Here is a 16,002-nt window from a genome sequence, read left to right on the forward strand (position 1 = left end):
AGTCAACAAACATACTCCATTGGCATCACTCAGAATTGATCAATGGAACCTCAAACTTCTAGCAGCATCTGATTAAGTGAAGGACTGAGCGGAGAAGAGGCTCTTTTAAGTAGACTGAATTATAAAATACAGCTGGAGGTGCGTATGCAAGTAGCAATGACTCATGCGAGTGGGCTTATGAGCCTGGTAAAACGTGTCAAAATTTTCCGAGGTCAACTGGAAGCGCCAAAATAACGCACTTGATAAGGGTGGGCTGAGGCGTGCTCCGAGTATAGCCAATGTAAATGATGAGCGGTATCCAACCATAGTGCATCACAGTCTGCAGAGTAGTCAGTAATCCTGTTCAGGCTGGGGTGGGAGCCAACGTACGCGGCCAACCTCCACAAGCTTCGTGATACGTTCCTGCATAGCATAATGAGTATTCAACGGGGACAATCATATGAGCGGCGTTGGTCGAACCTTGGTCTCTTCGGAAGGCATTTTGCAAATGTTTGATGACGGCGCGAACCAAGAAACTTGAGCTTCAACGCCCACGAAAAAGGCAAGTCCCTTCATTTGTAACTCCGACCACTTTTTGGCTTGATCACTGCAGCCAGATTAGCTGCTAACTATCTTTGAAAATGCCTGTACGCTCATCTTCGTCAGCGGCGTACATACAGAACACTTCATTAAGTTCAAATGGTGTACCTTCGTAAGCTCATCCAAAACTCGCCCCGCGATGATATTGGTCTGACGATCTGCTAGGACACGCCCAACTTCACTAACGATTCATCCGTCTGCACTCTTCTCGATCCTTGACCACTACCTTCGGCGAACAGATGCTCAACATCGTGTCATTGGTACCCTTCTTGGTACCCGCACGGACTCCACTGTTGACGTCAAATCTGCATTTGCTGTCCTCCACTCGGAAACCGATGAGCAGGTTGCCGTGGACATGGACTACCACCGTGCCATGTACGACCTCTGCATTCGTGTTAGACCCAATGAAACCATCGTAGGATGGTACTCGACTGGCTCAGACCTAAACACATACTCTGCCTTGATCCAAAATTTCTACTCCCAAGAGACCGCACCGAATCAAGCGGTACACGTTGCCCTTGACACTGGAACGGAGGAGGGCAAAGGTGCCGGAGTGAAGGCATATGTAAGGTATGTGATATACCTTCCATGTCCTGCAGATCCCCTGATGATTTTATTTTGACTGATTCAGCTCACCAGTTGGGATCTTCCCGAAACCTGAAAATTGTGTATTTGTTCCAATCCCTTGCGAACTTCGCTTCCACGAAGCAGAACGCAGTGGCCGTGAGCTCAAGTCTATCGTGTGTACCAATATGCCATTAATTGAATTTTCTTGCTTTAGTCGACCTACTGTTGTCTCCAAACCCGTCATCCAATCAAACCGACCTTGATGTCCTTGCTTCCTCATTGACAGACGTGCAAAACATGCTCAACAGAGTACTTGCCTATGTACAGTCTGTCTTGCGCGGTGAGGTTGTCGGGGACAAGGCAGTCGGAAGATATCTTATGGACGTATTGGGCACTGGCGTGGAGGAAGATGGCGGCTGGACTGCAGGGCTTCAGGACACCCTGATGGTAACATACCTCGCGAACTTGGTCCGAAGCCAAGCCGAAGTTTCTGCAAGATTAGCGTTGACCACCGCAGTATGAGTAACGTGGTGCGTATTCATAGTTTTGATTGCGATTGAAGTTATTCACGATATCGCCTAGCTAGATTCGTTGTCCGCCGGTATTCAACGCTTTCATCTGCGAAAAATTGGTGGCTTGTATCAGTGTGCACTATAGTCTGCTGTACCAGTCATCCTCATACTCCTCTATGTAGAACAGCCGCCTGCGGCAACCCTAGTTGATGTGTGCGGTTGCTTTCCTCGCGCGAAGGGGGAAGACAATTATCAGAATTGATTTTTTTATCGAGATAAACCTTTGCCTGCTAAACGTACGTCTCCAACACTAACTGAACTAGGAAGGCGGACAATCTCCTCGGGGCAATTGTATTTCTGTGTATCTCGAGTTTAAGTCGATTGCAGCTTCGACTTTACTAGAGCCCGACCTGCTTAAGATTTGAAACACGCTTATGGTTGCAATTGGCTCACGTATAGTTAACGTTCATGTGACAAAGTCTTGAGCATGTCTTGGGGTGCCCAGTACAGGAAGTAGGACAACCGATCGCGAGCATGTGCTATAAATCAGTCATTATCATAACACCCTCCCCTCAGGTCAATAATCCGCATGCCCAAAAATTCTCCCAGTATACACAAGATTCAGAGCGAGAGAGGGTAGCGGAATGTTTGATTTTTCAATGCGCGCCCAAATAGAGCCTAAAAGAACTTTACGACGTACTATTCATGACGCGTTGACAGAGTGAACAATATCGCAGCCTCTGCACTCCCCTTTCTCCCTGCCCCGCTCAGTTACGCACAATTACGCAGCCAGCTGTGTAAGGGAAATTCATCTTCCACCAAGGTATCAAAAGCAACGTACAGTACTCAGGCTGATCAGCTATTGAATATTCTCGAGTGTTGTAAATCATGTCGAACCGCGAGGATCTCGCCAAGGGGCCATGTCGTAGCAGGCCGATCATCTGCATCGTTGTGATGCATGTCCCCGAAAATTCCAGTACGCATATCCTTATTCTGTAATACTTCCGCCTCCACCAGGGGTCTCACTGAGTGGAGCAAAAGCTGCTGCGAACTGTAGGGTCCTATCGTATTCAAGCGAACGGCCGAGGAGAGAAGTGAACGTGCATGGAGAAACAGAAAAAGGTGTTGAGCTCGCACTAGAAAACAATTATAATTTATGATAGGAATTCGGATACCAAACATACGAAGTGAAACCCCAAGAGCACTGGTCAGCACGCCCCAGCACACGGGCAGATGGCCATGCGTCTCTTCTCCGCGAATCATGAGTTTCAATCGATCGGTAAGAACGGTCAAGCTCTTTGAAAGGTGGTCTTCATAATTGAGGTCAGAAGGGCAAGCGAACCCTTTTGAGTACAGTGTGAGGAGTGCTACACCCTGGGCTTTGGAGGCACGCTTAGCCACATGATTGAGTGTCATAGTTTCGTACAGCTCGTCCAGCTCCACCAAATTCTTGATTGTACCTTCATGGCCGATCTCAGGCTCGCCCTTGAGATCCTTGCATGCATCTACTACACGGTGGGCGTCCGAAACGAATGGAAGAGCGCTTCGGGCGTAGGTATGCAGGCTGTCTTGAATGAAAGCGACTGTGCCCGCTGTCAATGTTTTCCCCTTCCCCATATTTGATGCGGATGCAAGAGAGAAGAATCCATGCGTTCCGTAGGACTCAAATCCAGAAGACGCGACGAATGAGCCCGTGGGCAGATTAGAGTCGGCGAGGAGAAGCAGAACATATGTTTCGTCGAAATCGGTATCCATCACGATGCTATATGATACTTTTGTAACATAGCCATGGTCCTGGGGGCAACACACTCACTCTCAAGAACCCTGGTCCGGTCTATTGTGCAGCGCTCCTGCAAGGATGTGTAGTAAGTAGAAGTTGTGGTGGGATCCGGTTAGATATTGATCTCAAGTAAAGGTCGATGCAAACCGTGAGGATAGATATCCGCGCGTGTTTTGACGAATTATATTTCATTGACGATCCAGCAGCATCAAACCATTCACAGTAGAGTAGTATACATAACGTGCGTATGAAACGCGTGTAGATGGGAATGTCGAGAAAATGCTGGGCGGTAACCCGAAGTTCAGAAAACAGGTGGTATGCAGAATCGAAAATATGAGGGGATGAACACGAAATGCAAGCCACCGAGTCAACGCAGGGATAAGAACTCGAAGGTACCTAAAACAACAAGTGGTAAACTAGTATAGTAGAGATATCAGCAGGTTGACGTGCGAGCAATAGGATAGTTGAATCTGTGGGAGCGAATGATACGAACGCAGAGACGAAGAAGAAAACAGCCAGATTGTGAGTATGTAGGATGGAGGATTGCGATTAATGGTTGCGAAACGGGGAAAAAATAAAAAATGGAGGCGACGGCGAAGTTGACAGTCCGAAAGAGAAACCATGCGATCGATGAGAAATGGAGGGATGTCAATCATGTCGTGGAGTGGTAAGTACAGATATATATATAACTTGCAGATTCGTGCTGTAGATGCTTGCATGCGGACTGTGAGAATACGAGGGAATTTAAGTTCGTCCCTTTAACCGGCCCTAGCGGCCTCTAGTGTGGTCGATGAAGGCGACAAAGCGCGATGCGGGAAATGATGCGGGTGATCATGAGCCAGGGAGCCTTCTGAGCTCTGATCGGGTATCAAAGAATGCGAAGGAGGGAGACCATTCGCGCGCGAACGAGGTGACGAAAGTGGCAGACCGAATGGCGAGAAAGTTGAAGGTGCTCCATTCGGTGAAGGCAGCCCAAAGGCTTGCGAGCCACGAGGGAAGGCGGTCGCATTGCCAACGGACGGTGTGGGCGCCATACCGAAGTTCGTGGATGACGGTGGAGGAGAGAAGAACCGTGGAGGGGGCGGTGATCTTGAGTAGCCATACGCCCCAGACAGTGATGTTGCGTTTGAGCTTTCGCGCCTTATCCCCATAGACGCATCGACATCGAAGGGGTGACGGACTTGGAATGACTCAGGGGGGAAAGGGGAACCAGAGTGAGCGTTGCCTTGCTGTTGTTGAAGCAAGGATGCGCCGGTACCAGCACTGGTTGGCGTGCGTACGCCCAATGGGTTCTTGCTGTATGACAAACGGATGCCACCATTCTTGACGATGCCACCGAGAGTATTACCATACAGTTCATTGAGAGCTTTCGTGGCATAATGCACATCGTCGAACTGTGCAGGTCTCAAATAAGCCATTGTACCCTGAACATAAGTAAGCACTTACCTCAACGAAGCACATTGGACCATTGCTCTTTTGCCTGAAGCACAACTTCCTATACCCCGGACGCCGAGAAAAAAGTTCCCTCAGGCTGTCCTCCAGAAACCCTGCAGGGTACCCACTGCCAACGGACCCTGTAGGAAGGTTGCCCACGTACAATGTATTGATAGGCGGATTCTGGTCGACAACAACATTCCTTGGGCCTGCTCCGACAGCGTTCCCCGCACTTGTTGCACTGCCACCTCCATTCATGCCAGCAGACGAGCTTGCTGACCCCGACTGAGAAGCGGGTGATGGAAGTTGAGGTGAGCCGATACCAGCACTCCCCGAACTCGGTTGTGCGCTGGTGCTAACTGCGAGGAGGACCGGCCTGTCGCCCTCAAACCCTCCGGCGGAGCTCGAAGTAGCACTGCTAGGTATCGGGTGAGACTGGTTCTGCAGGTGTAAAGCCTCGTCCAACTGGGAAGATAGGGGATAAAGCGAGCGCAACGCGCCAGAACGGTGCGGTGGAAGCATCATATCGTCCTCATCACTTGGTGAAAAGGCTGCGTGAGAATGAGGAGGAGACTCGTCCTGAGGCGATGGAGGCCGAACTGGCATCATAGACTTCCGAGCTGCATACAGTGATGAAAGGGTTTGGGGAATACCGGATCCCTCTCTCTCACGCGGAGAAGGCGCATCCCAAGGTCCGATGCTTCGGGACTCACGGGGACCGTTGTTATCAGGGGTGATATTGCTCGAGCCATCCCGACCAGTCTGAGCGATGATGTTGCCATATCCGTTTCCCATAAGCGGGCTTGGACCGCTACTTCCACCTTCTGTGAGCCCAGAAATGGACATTGACCCACCCGCAGGAGAAAGTAGACCGCTCTGTGAATGACGGGACAAAGCGGGCGCGGAAACCGAATGGAAAGCTTCGAAAGCGGGGGTGTTTCCAGGCAGCATTCTAGGAGCGTCAGTATGGAACTGCTTGAGGTCCTTGCTGCGCCTGACCCTCTCTTCTTCATCAGCCTGAGCGCGTTCACGAGCACCGCGCATCAAACCAAGTCCAAGGCCAAGTGCCTCCCTGCGCCTGTCACGGATGTTGCTCTCCCGCTCATCCTCACTGCTGTCCCCGAGCCTTCCCTCGCGCCAGCCAGGCCCGCCCAGTCCCGCTGCGTTTAGTTCCCTTTCGCGCGGAGAGAGGAGATCAGAGTTGTTGCCGGTAAGCGCAGCCAGATTGTTCAAATTGAGATTGCTGTTAAGGCTCAGGCCAGCGAGATTGGCGATGATATCAGCATTGCTTCCAAGACCGCTAATTGATCCCATGCCTCCGCTTCCACTCAAGCCTCCGATGTTCCCCATACCATTACCAAGAGAAACACTTCCGCCACTTCCAGACGTCGTGGCACCCATGCCAACGCCTCGCTTGGTGTGCAAGTTCTTCTTAGCCATTTCGGCCTTCAGAATTGCACCTTTCTCGATGTCGACGCGGCGGCCCTGAAGCAGGTCTCTTGCTTCGAGCGCCTCCTGACGAGTGCGAAACTTGGCAAAACCTATGATCTGCTTTCGGGGTGGCTGCCCACCCAGCCCTTGTCCCACTTGGAAGTGCGAAGGCTCATCTAGCGGCATGGTGAGGGGTGGCCAGGAGGTTGTTGGGCCATCTCGTCCATTATCAATCACAACCCCTCCTTGATTGACAGTGACGACATTGTACGGATCATTGGAGCCGGAGCCCAAATAACCGGCATAGGCACCTCCACGAAGAGGGAGACCGGACGGTGTAGTCGACGTCGTTCCACCGACCGACCCGTATGCTGTGTACTCCTTGTTTGGTATCTTGAGGGTCGCGGCTTCAAAGCCGGAGGAGAAGGTAAACATATTCTGGAACTCGCGTTCCTACATAGAAGTTGTCAGAAGTTGTGAGACGTCACAAAAGCACAGTACATACCTGCATGTCATCAGGAAATCCAACCACAAAAATCGTCGAGATCTCTTCTGGTAGTCCATTGTTAACACTCTGCGACTCAACATTTACATTGAGCTGCCCAACGCTACCCATGGGCCTTGCATTGCTTGCTGGAACCCCTACGGTGCCGCCATTAGATTGCAAGTGGGGACCATAAGGCGTCTGGCTCTGAAGGTGCATCCCATTCAGGTAAGGCATTTGAGAAGCAGAGTTACTATGTGGCAGCGGATGATACGCGTCGTGGACCTGTGATTGGTGTTGGCCCTTAGACGAATGCGCTTGGAGGAATGGATCCAAGGAGGAAAATTGTTGAGAGACCTTGCCGCCCCCCAGCGGAGAGCCGGCCCCGAAGTCATACCCGCTACGTGACTCGAACGCGGCAGACCTTGAAGCGCCCTGTTGAGATTGCTGGGAGAGCTGGTGCTGCAAATTTAAGGGCTGGTGAGACCCGAATACCTCGTGCGTATTTGAATAAGGTTGTGAGGGGAGACCATCTGATTGCCGCAGGCGGTACGTGCCAGTGGCACCAGAACTAGAAGTGTTGCCACTACTGATTCCGTTATAGACGCTCAGAGACGACCTCAACGACCCAGCGCCAAAGTCGTTTGGAGACTTGCTCCCTGCGAGACTCTGCTTGAGGGAGGTGTCGTCTGAAAGGTACTCGGGAAGGAGATGGAAATTATTGGAAGTGTTATACATGGATTGAACTCCGCCATGAGAGAACAATGACTCCGAATTTCGATGATGATTATCATCAATGTGTTGCTGAAGAAGGGAAGTGCGGAGTATACGATCATTCTCGTGGTGGTTGGCATTGAAATCGAAATTGCTGGGGGAATCAGACCTTGTCATAGGTGGGATATGAAACTGGGCTTCGGGAGACGGTACCCCCGAACCAGAGTTAGAGTTTGACTGAGACATGGCAGGTCGCGGAGATGGATGAATTGGTTCTGCGTCTCCTTGGGCTTCGAGAGAATCAAGCAACGAACGATTAATGAGGTCTTCTTCGAGCCTTTGGATGGGCGGAGGAGTGGAAGCTATGGACGCCAGATTGGTAAGATGGTGCGTGGGGGAGATTACAGACAAGTATGTGGGATGGCTAAGACTAGAAATTGGACATCAACAGCCGTAGAATGTTATGAACGTGGTACGGACGATCGTGGGAGGTAGCGCGAGACGGTGATTGCTGATATGGCTACAATCGAAAAACAAACTGGCAAAGATGTGTGTATATGGGCTATGAGTAATTGCGAATGATGGAGTGAGGGTGGATAGCGTCGGCGATGAACGTGACAGCGATGAGCAACAGCGGTCGACGTGCGCGACGCGTGGGAGTAGATAAATAAGAGAGGTCGACACTGAGCGGGCAACGAAGCGACAGCAAATGAAGCGCACGAAAAGGTGACAGACGACGAGCGGAGAAGGTGGTCGTCGCCGTGGACGGTGAGGAAGGGCGTCTTGTCGCTGTGGTTATCGACGTGGAAGGTGCGATCGAGGTTGTCAAAGTGTGAAGGAACAAAAGGAAGCGCGCGGGGCCGACCCAGAATTCAAACCGAAGAAAATTAACAACACCAATTATTTGGGTCACAAAAGTCACAAATGCTCCCACGCACAGACCGTAACCTTATTTCTTTCGCACGCACACACCCTCCATTCAACAAACGCACAGACCATCTCCTGGCACAAATAACTCCGGTTTTGTAGTTTTGGAGGAGTGAGACAGGAGGGAGAGGATAATGAGGGATGATTGACAATGTCTTAGCTCTGACATCGCGCAAACAATACTGTTGAGCAGACAACCTTCCAAATTGTTGAGGTTGAGGCAAGTCGTGGACAAGAGGCAATTCCCTTGATTGGTCGTCTGGCGGAAAGGTGGGTGTCGTTTGGCAACACCACCCCACGAAGTCCTCGACCAAAGGGTCAAAATTGAATCTAGCTGTATGCGGATGTAGTCAACTGTGACGATTCATCAGAAGGAACATTTTATTTCCTCGTAAACTATTATTATAAAATTCAGATATTCCCTTCATCTTCGAGCGTCGGCGCCCGTAACCATGCGCTCAGCGGAGCGCTTGTAGGCGTTTGCTGCAGCGTCCCTGCCAGCATGCCGTTGCTCGCCAAACATCGACGGGTTTTAATATACAGCAACTACTGCAACAAACGAACATTAGATTCTGTGGTACATACATTTCACCTCATAAAACTGCCGATCATCTGGATTATCTATTATTATTTTCACACAACGAATCGCAAGGTGTCTGAAGCTTGATGCATGTAATTTATCGGTTCATGCTGCGGCCCGTAAACAGCAGCTGGAAGTCGTGCTCCTAGCAAACATGCCGTGCTCATGCTACTTGAGTTCATTTTGGATGTAAACCGTTGTCCCCGCCACCCTCCCATGAGTCCTGTCCTGTCCCCCCAATCGTTCTGGCCGAATTAAATAGCTGCCGGACGCGCCGTGATGACACTCACTTTGAAATTAGACCTTGCGCAACAATGTGTCGCACAAATTAAGGTCGGGTACTGGTCGTTGACACAAATGTTATAATAGAGAACCGGAGATCTGCATTGTTCCGGGGTACTTTGAGTGAGTTCCACGATTTTTTGAAAAGGGGGATATGGTTGTGATTGAGAGTATATTTGTGGAACGTCAAGGTGCAGCGTTCTAACAACACTCCGAATAATCGAGGGTGGCAAGCCAGCCAGACATCCCCGGGGGATTTGTGTGGATCATAAGGATCACTGTAGAGACGCGGCTAAAATGTGTCATTTTGGATGTGAAAGCTATGAGTCCACTTTCGGGAAAACGCCGTCGCCAAAGACCAGAAGTGCTTTGCACCTTGAAAAATTGCCATGGGTATTGTACAAGATACATTATGTTTACATGGAGCATCTGCAAAAAGCGAGGATGAGGATCAGCGTTTGTGTGAACAAGACAGTAAAGCATGGACGGAACCACGAATCATACCTATGCGTGCCGGCCAATATATCGTTCATGCGAAGTTCATACGGAAAAGCTGAAATTCCTGCGACTAAGCAGACAACAATTAGGGTGGTGACCTACTTACTACAGTGTCGCCCACATGCACTCCAAGCGGTCATATATCTCGCAGTACCCTGAATGCACCAACCGCGAGCAGCCAGATAACGATACTGGCCGCCCACAGAGAAGAACAAATGAAACGCCATCGTGCGCGCGACGTCGCTTCTGCGATGGCATACGGAGAGCGCAAGTCATAATATGGCAGCAGTCCTATTGTAGGGTCAGAGTGTAATAGAGGAGTTGGCCCAAAATGTGGTGGTGGTATAAACGATGGTGGAGCATTTGCGCTGAAAAGTGACTGAGCGCGGTAAGCTCCGGGTATCCGTTCATGAGGAGAATTTGGTGATTGCACTGGCCCTGAAGGTCCCGAGTTATGCGGATGGACAGAATATGCTGGAGGAGGTACTTCAGGATTTACACCCGACTGCTCTGGTAGCGTGTGGGACATGGTCGGTTGCGGTCTATGTACCGAGAGGTAACTTGAAAATGGCTAATGTAGTAAGTCCAGTCGCGGCTTCTAGAAGTCCATGCATGCTGGATTTGAAATTTCCACGCAGCTCTGCTGTAGACGCCGAACAAGCAGCTGGTGTACATCATGATGGCATGGCCTGTCAAGGATGTCAATATGTAAGGATGTCGATTTGATGTCGATCTTCACATTGAATATTGCATGCTAAAGTTGATCAATCGAAAGCAACGGCGTTTATATAACAATAATGCTACTAACATGTACATTATAAGGGTATTCATATGTCACAGTGTACAGGGTATTATGTACTTGTATTAAATGATTATAAACTCGCACCCATCTTGCAACACTACCGCCCTCAAGGGTCGTTTTGTTTTGATTGTGTCCAGGGACTGACGGACGTGCATGGCCAGCCATGCCCATTGAACAAGTGTGTGAGGACACAACGTGGCGCAGCACCTTGAGGGTACGTCGTGTGTGCCAGATAATTGGAAATAGCAGAAATAGAAGCATCGAATGCGTTGAACAGCAGCATGAGTAGCTGCCTAGTCGCTTCAGCAAGCGAAGGTGCCATGAAAAGCACTGGAAAAGAGAAAGGTGTCGGCCAGATTATATGTAGTCTCCTCTCTTTCGCTTGCGCCTGGTAGTTGATACACACTCATATCGATAGGAGATAACCCTCTCGAGTAATGCATCGGTGAGGAACGAGAGAGAGTCCGACTCAGCCGCCAGTACTCGTCCGTCATCGCTGCCTCTGCCTGGCGATTGGATTGTGGAGAATTTTCCATGTCCATCCCCATTAACTCGGTCATCGGAGTTGCAACTCCCGGGCCATGATGCTGCTCGAATTCTCCAATCAAACTGGAGTCAGCGCTGAACGACGTTGAACATGTCATCGGAGTTGCAACCCCCGGGCCGTGATACTGCTCGAATTCTCCAATCAAACTGGAGTCAGTGCTGAACGACGTTGAACATGTCATTGGGGTCGCCGACCCAGGGGAGAAATCGAGGTTGTTCCATGAATCTAGCAAAGCCGCTTGCGGGGTTTGCATAGTAGTCATGACATAAACCTGTGGAGTGGAATGGATGTTGATGGTATTTGGGGGTAGATACGCCTGCGCATCTGCCGTAGCCGAGGCCAAGCGCTCTAGAGAGGCGCCATCCTCCGGCGCTACGCTATACAGCAGGCCATCTGGATCCTGCGATACAGCAGGCGGAATTTGTGGGCTTAGATAATGTAAATGCTGGGGCGTCCCAACTGTTGGGGCACCACAGCTCTGCGACGAGTGCGGGGAAGGTCCCGGAAGCAGAGCATATGAGAGCTCTGATGTATAGGGCTCTGAGTGTATGGGCAGCGCCCCCTCCATTCTTCCTGGCGCAATCAGAGACAACGAGGAATGAGCGGGAGTGACATCAAAACACATCAAATCAGGTCGATCTTGCGTTCTCTCGTGCGCGATAGACACGGGAGGCGTGGTCACGCTGAAGTGCGAAGATGGTGAAGAAGGCAGTTCGCGTCTCCTGAATCCAAGCTGACCATCAGCCTCGTGGATGGTGCTGAACAGGCTCGTAGACGGATTTACGATTTCAATGCCAACCCGAACTCCATGCTCCATGGGTGGAGGGCCACCAATCTTTAAGGAGCCATATTTTCCATCCGGAGTCAACACCCCAATGTCATAATCACTTGGTCCTCGAGCATAAAATTTTGGGCACCATTTCAGTCCCCAACATGCTTCGAGCTGTTTAGATGGACTATTAGACTTTCTGAGAACAAAATTAAATCTTAAATGACTTACGAATCTCGGTGGTATACACCGGAGTTCACAACCTATGACGCGACCCAGACCATTTTCACGGACGTCCATGAGGTGCTCAGGTATCGCGAAATAGAAATATGAAAGGGAAGAGATGTGAAGCACCAAAGAGTTTGCGGACCTTCGTGAAGGGGAGTCTCAGGACCATTTGATTTGATTCGCGCAAGGCCTTATAACGAAGTTTGTCCAAGTACAGCCCGCTACCGAAGCACTGAGTGCATGAGTACGTTATTCCGAGGTGCGCGTGCAGGAAAAAACGTGGTCAGTAAACATTATCGCACATTAGTGGGACCGTTTATAGAGACCTAAGCGACGAGATGCTTACATCGCTGTGCAGCAGCCTTACTGACGTAGAGGACTCACTTGTGCTGTGCTGCGGACCAATTTATGATTTGCGGCTGGGAAATATTTACCGTACACCAACGATTTGTGGGCGCATGTAGGCGCCGCGTCAGATCACCCACCGACGGCATTCGTTTCGAACGTTGCAATGACTCTCGCCTCGAGGCTACCGCGTTTGCGTGGCGGTCCGTCTTGAATTATTTTTGTAGCACGATAAACTCAACAGAGTGAGAAATCAGAAGTCTCGAATTCCGGTGCGACCATGGGCATGCAGTGCAAATCAATTGGGTAAACTCATTGAGGTAGAGGGCTGGAACGAGTCAGTATATGTATTAGATGCATATGACGACTGCCTGCAGGCAAGTTTCATAAAATGCTTTACCAATGGATACCGCGCATGGGATGTATTTTGAGCGTTTGACTGGGGGTCGCGAAAGAGGAGACGCCGGCAAGAATTTGTTGTCGAGTCTTTGGTGGATAGTACTAGGGGCGAATTGGCTTGGCTGCATTGACACTCGCTCGGATCCTAGCGATGGTTTACATTCACCTGAACACACTTGCGTATGAAGTGAACGGATCTAGATAAGTTAAGCAACAGAGGGCATATTGGCAGCATAAGCAGAGTTTGTTCCAACAATCAAATGCAAACGCTACTAGTAAACAGCAAAAGAAATGCGTCGGGACAAAGACCTTCTGATACTCAAATGATGGTTCACATGCAATGGAATTCGTATGTACCGTAATAGCAACATGGTTTTGTGTACAGTGAATGATGATCGTTCTCATGTGTGGATGAAAGGGGAGCTCAGGAAGAGACTGGATCAAGTTTGGAAAGTCATGAAACCGACATCAAGTCTTGTTTCGTGCGGTCCCTGTGCGAGGATAGGTCCCAGTGTCTTGTGACGGCAATTTTGATATGTCTCTTCGTGTCTGTCCACGCAAGGTATCTTCGCGGGAAGCTACTCCTACTGTCTGGGGTGCAGGGCGTAAACCACCGCGAGCACGAGGTTTTTGGACAGGAGCACTGACTTTCCCGCGAGCGGATGCTGGGAGGTTCCTGGTAGTCAATGGAGGCTTCCGGACGTTTGTAGTGGGCTTAGCAGTAGGACGAAGATATGTGCTTCGCCGGGTAGGCTCGAGAACTTTTCTCCTCTTTGCTCCTACGTCACTATCCTCACTATCAGTGTCATCGTCGTCGTCAGTTTCGCTGGGGCCAGAGTCGAGGTCGTTTTCGTAAGATGCGGCAGTAGCAGTAGCCTTGCCACGTATGGTGGTATTTCTGGGCATAGCGCCGACAGTCGCAGTTCGACTGGGCATGGTTACAGTTGGGTATGGGCGTTTTTGTCCTGCATAATGCGACGAATCAGATGTGTGAAAGGAGCGACTGGACTCTGATGAGTTGCTGGTACGCAGAGACGACGCGTTATCGTTAGTGGTCAAAGCACTGGGCAGGCTCGCCACAGAGGAAGACGCGTGGGATGCCACTGACGACGGGAATGAGCGATAAGGAGTCCGTAAAGTAACATCAAAGTCATCATCTTCGGCATCCGTGTACGCATCCTCGTTCTCATCCTGGCTGCCCATACCGACAGATGATTGGAACCCATCTATACGAGGATGAACCTGTAACAAGCCGCTGCTTGCGTCGCTCGAGCAGCTGCTGGAGCTGGGGCTCGCGGGCTCATGCGCTTGCTGGAGCGATACATCAAAATCCTGGCTGTGGTTCATCAATGTGTCCTCAGGAATGAGTGAAATTATGGTAATTTGAGCAGGAGGTGAACTGATGGAACGATCCTGTCCAGATGGTGTGGTTCCAGGAAGAGAATGAGATGCAGGCAGGGGCGTCGGTGGGTATGCCGAAGGGAACGCCGGGTATCCTCTCCAATCTTCGTCAATGGGTTCGCTGACGACAACTGCTGGTGGAGGGGTCACCAAATTGGGAGTAGATACATTGGTTATCTCTGAACGTCCAACAGATGAACGGCTTCGTCTGTGTTCCTCTTCGTACGCAGGCGGTGGAGGACACCAAATCTGATATGCAGCTTTTCTGGTATTGCTCGTTGCGGGACGCGCATGAATACGGCCAACTGTATTGTTGGGATAGTGTGGGAGGGTTGTCATTGAGTACGACTTGGAATGTCGCACGCGGAGCGACATGCTCTCATAGGAATCAACAGGAGGTTGGCGGGGCTTGGGTCGCACCCTATTATCAGAGACGCTGCGGACAGCGACTGATCGCTTGTCCGCAACCTGAGGATTTGTCTCCACAGTAGCATATGGTTTAGCCAAAATGGGTATGTTAGAGTTATTGCTGGGGCGTGTCGTGCTCCCTGAATTTGGAGTTTCGGAGAAATCGGCGGCCGACTCATTTTCTTCCGTGTGCCAAGGCAGACCCGAGCACAGAGAGAGTACATAATTGAGCGGAACTTGTGAGAGAGCGAACAGAAAATCTCCAATATCCCTTGCTAGGTCAAGCAATGGGTCCAGGGTGTCCACATATGGTTTGATAAGTGGGCGCAGAATATGTAAGTACAGTGGTTCAGCCCCCTGCGTGAATGAGGTGTTAGCTTCGCTTGTAAGGAGAAGTTATCACCGTCCTACCTTGGCGCGGGTCAGCAGGAGAAACAGTAACGTGACTGACTTGATTTCGCTGTAGAACGGTATGATGAAGCTGATAAAACGGTCAAACGTTCTCTCATATGCTGCAAGACAGCACTACGGCACAACAGCATGAGCATGCTACGTAGACTACGAACAGCATATTGGGGATGCCTTACCCAAACAACCCAAACTGCAAGACATCCTTTGAGGTCCCTCTTTCTCTGAGTCATTGCTTTGATGCTAGGGGGACCGCCCTTGCGTCCAGGTGGTATTTTGAGAGTCTTATACGTGTCGTACACATTCATAAAGACCATGAACAGACGGAGGGCAGGAACGACGAGTGGCATGTTGAGAGTAGAGCCGAAGAAGTGCCCAACAGATATGTCGAAACGCCAGGCCCGTCAGAAAGTAGAGCAGAAAACTCAGAAAACTCCTCAACGCGGTCGGGGTGAGTTTGTTGCACTGCCTGATGGATGTAGTGGTCGACGTTGTTGAAGTGGCCTTGTGTATTCATGGACGCGCCTCCCACACCCATCGTGTCTGGCACCGCCTTACATAACAAACATAGTGCACTAACGTTAACGTTGACTAACGAGCGACAGTTAAACGAGGCAGCTGTGCGGTACTAATTTTCGTTGTGTGCGTTTGACGAAGTCCAGAAGCCCATAGCATATCCAAAGCGCATGCATTTTTCAGATGATACAATATGCATAGCATGAACGGGATCCACAGCCTTGCAGCCAGACATGACTTGATGAGTAGAGAACTACGAGATAGTACGAACTTCCAGCGAAGTCGTAAGGAATATGAACGTCATAGGCCGTGTAGCCAGAATATCGAGCAATATATCCATGCGAGGCGGCAAACGTGGAGTGTACTCGATGATCAGCAGCCCGCTGGCCTG

General features: G+C 50.3%; 6 protein-coding genes across 6 annotated transcripts; 1 reads left to right on the plus strand and 5 right to left on the minus strand.

The window, feature by feature from the left end:
- Positions 1–160: 160 nt before the first annotated feature.
- On the minus strand, positions 161–529 carry DEU56DRAFT_766551 (TOM7 family-domain-containing protein). The gene is made up of 3 exons (XM_041351093.1): positions 460–529; positions 370–402; positions 161–319 (listed from the first exon to the last, which is right to left on the minus strand). The coding sequence occupies exons 1-3, from the start codon at positions 478–480 to the stop codon at positions 197–199; spliced, it is 177 nt and encodes a 58-aa protein (XP_041215304.1). The 5' UTR covers positions 481–529; the 3' UTR covers positions 161–196.
- Positions 530–566: 37 nt separating this feature from the next.
- DEU56DRAFT_766553 (Mov34-domain-containing protein) lies at positions 567–1,938 on the plus strand. Its single transcript, XM_041351094.1, has 5 exons — positions 567–691; positions 745–1,149; positions 1,211–1,302; positions 1,361–1,676; positions 1,729–1,938. Exons 1-4 carry the CDS (start codon positions 621–623, stop codon positions 1,666–1,668), a joined length of 876 nt encoding a protein of 291 aa, XP_041215305.1. The 5' UTR covers positions 567–620; the 3' UTR covers positions 1,669–1,676; positions 1,729–1,938.
- Positions 1,939–2,229: 291 nt separating this feature from the next.
- On the minus strand, positions 2,230–3,579 carry DEU56DRAFT_876370 (uncharacterized protein). Its single transcript, XM_041356015.1, has 3 exons — positions 3,472–3,579; positions 2,843–3,420; positions 2,230–2,794 (listed from the first exon to the last, which is right to left on the minus strand). Exons 2-3 carry the CDS (start codon positions 3,411–3,413, stop codon positions 2,514–2,516), a joined length of 852 nt encoding a protein of 283 aa, XP_041215306.1. The 5' UTR covers positions 3,414–3,420; positions 3,472–3,579; the 3' UTR covers positions 2,230–2,513.
- Positions 3,580–3,942: 363 nt separating this feature from the next.
- On the minus strand, positions 3,943–8,067 carry DEU56DRAFT_230333 (uncharacterized protein). Its single transcript, XM_041345187.1, has 3 exons — positions 6,809–8,067; positions 4,885–6,756; positions 3,943–4,832 (listed from the first exon to the last, which is right to left on the minus strand). Exons 1-3 carry the CDS (start codon positions 7,745–7,747, stop codon positions 4,197–4,199), a joined length of 3,447 nt encoding a protein of 1,148 aa, XP_041215307.1. The 5' UTR covers positions 7,748–8,067; the 3' UTR covers positions 3,943–4,196.
- A 2,629-nt stretch (positions 8,068–10,696) lies between these two features.
- DEU56DRAFT_897328 (uncharacterized protein) lies at positions 10,697–12,594 on the minus strand (the record flags this gene model as incomplete). Its single annotated transcript, XM_041356442.1, has 6 exons — positions 10,697–10,920; positions 10,997–12,105; positions 12,138–12,169; positions 12,277–12,366; positions 12,519–12,528; positions 12,569–12,594. 6 exons carry the CDS (start codon positions 12,592–12,594, stop codon positions 10,697–10,699), a joined length of 1,491 nt encoding a protein of 496 aa, XP_041215308.1.
- Positions 12,595–14,897: 2,303 nt separating this feature from the next.
- On the minus strand, positions 14,898–15,445 carry DEU56DRAFT_690193 (uncharacterized protein; the record flags this gene model as incomplete). The annotated part of the gene is made up of 3 exons (XM_041347112.1): positions 14,898–15,044; positions 15,099–15,212; positions 15,275–15,445. Coding segments are annotated over 3 exons (432 nt in total), but the record flags the coding sequence as incomplete, so codon positions are not given.
- Between the last annotated feature and the right edge of the window lie 557 nt (positions 15,446–16,002).

The sequence above is a fragment of the Suillus clintonianus genome (assembly GCF_016758775.1).
Source record: "Suillus clintonianus strain FC179 chromosome Unknown DEU56scaffold_2, whole genome shotgun sequence".
Taxonomy (NCBI): Eukaryota; Fungi; Basidiomycota; class Agaricomycetes; order Boletales; family Suillaceae; genus Suillus; species Suillus clintonianus.

Coding starts and splice junctions, on each gene's coding strand:
- DEU56DRAFT_766551 (XM_041351093.1), bottom strand. CDS start 480: ATGCCTTCCGAAGAGACCAAG. Junction 403..459: donor TGCCTTCCGAAGAGACCAAG/GTTCGACCAACG, acceptor TATGCTATGCAG/GAACGTATCACGAAGCTTGT. Junction 320..369: donor AGCTTGTGGAGGTTGGCCGC/GTACGTTGGCTC, acceptor ACTACTCTGCAG/ACTGTGATGCACTATGGTTG.
- DEU56DRAFT_766553 (XM_041351094.1), top strand. CDS start 621: ATGCCTGTACGCTCATCTTCGTCAGCGGCGTACATACAGAACACTTCA. Junction 692..744: donor AGTTCAAATGGTGTACCTTC/GTAAGCTCATCC, acceptor ACGATCTGCTAG/GACACGCCCAACTTCACTAA. Junction 1,150..1,210: donor GGAGTGAAGGCATATGTAAG/GTATGTGATATA, acceptor TGACTGATTCAG/CTCACCAGTTGGGATCTTCC.
- DEU56DRAFT_876370 (XM_041356015.1), bottom strand. CDS start 3,413: ATGGATACCGATTTCGACGAAACATATGTTCTGCTTCTCCTCGCCGAC. Junction 2,795..2,842: donor TGCTCTTGGGGTTTCACTTC/GTATGTTTGGTA, acceptor ATTGTTTTCTAG/TGCGAGCTCAACACCTTTTT.
- DEU56DRAFT_230333 (XM_041345187.1), bottom strand. CDS start 7,747: ATGTCTCAGTCAAACTCTAACTCTGGTTCGGGGGTACCGTCTCCCGAA. Junction 6,757..6,808: donor GATTTCCTGATGACATGCAG/GTATGTACTGTG, acceptor ACTTCTATGTAG/GAACGCGAGTTCCAGAATAT. Junction 4,833..4,884: donor GTCCAATGTGCTTCGTTGAG/GTAAGTGCTTAC, acceptor AGACCTGCACAG/TTCGACGATGTGCATTATGC.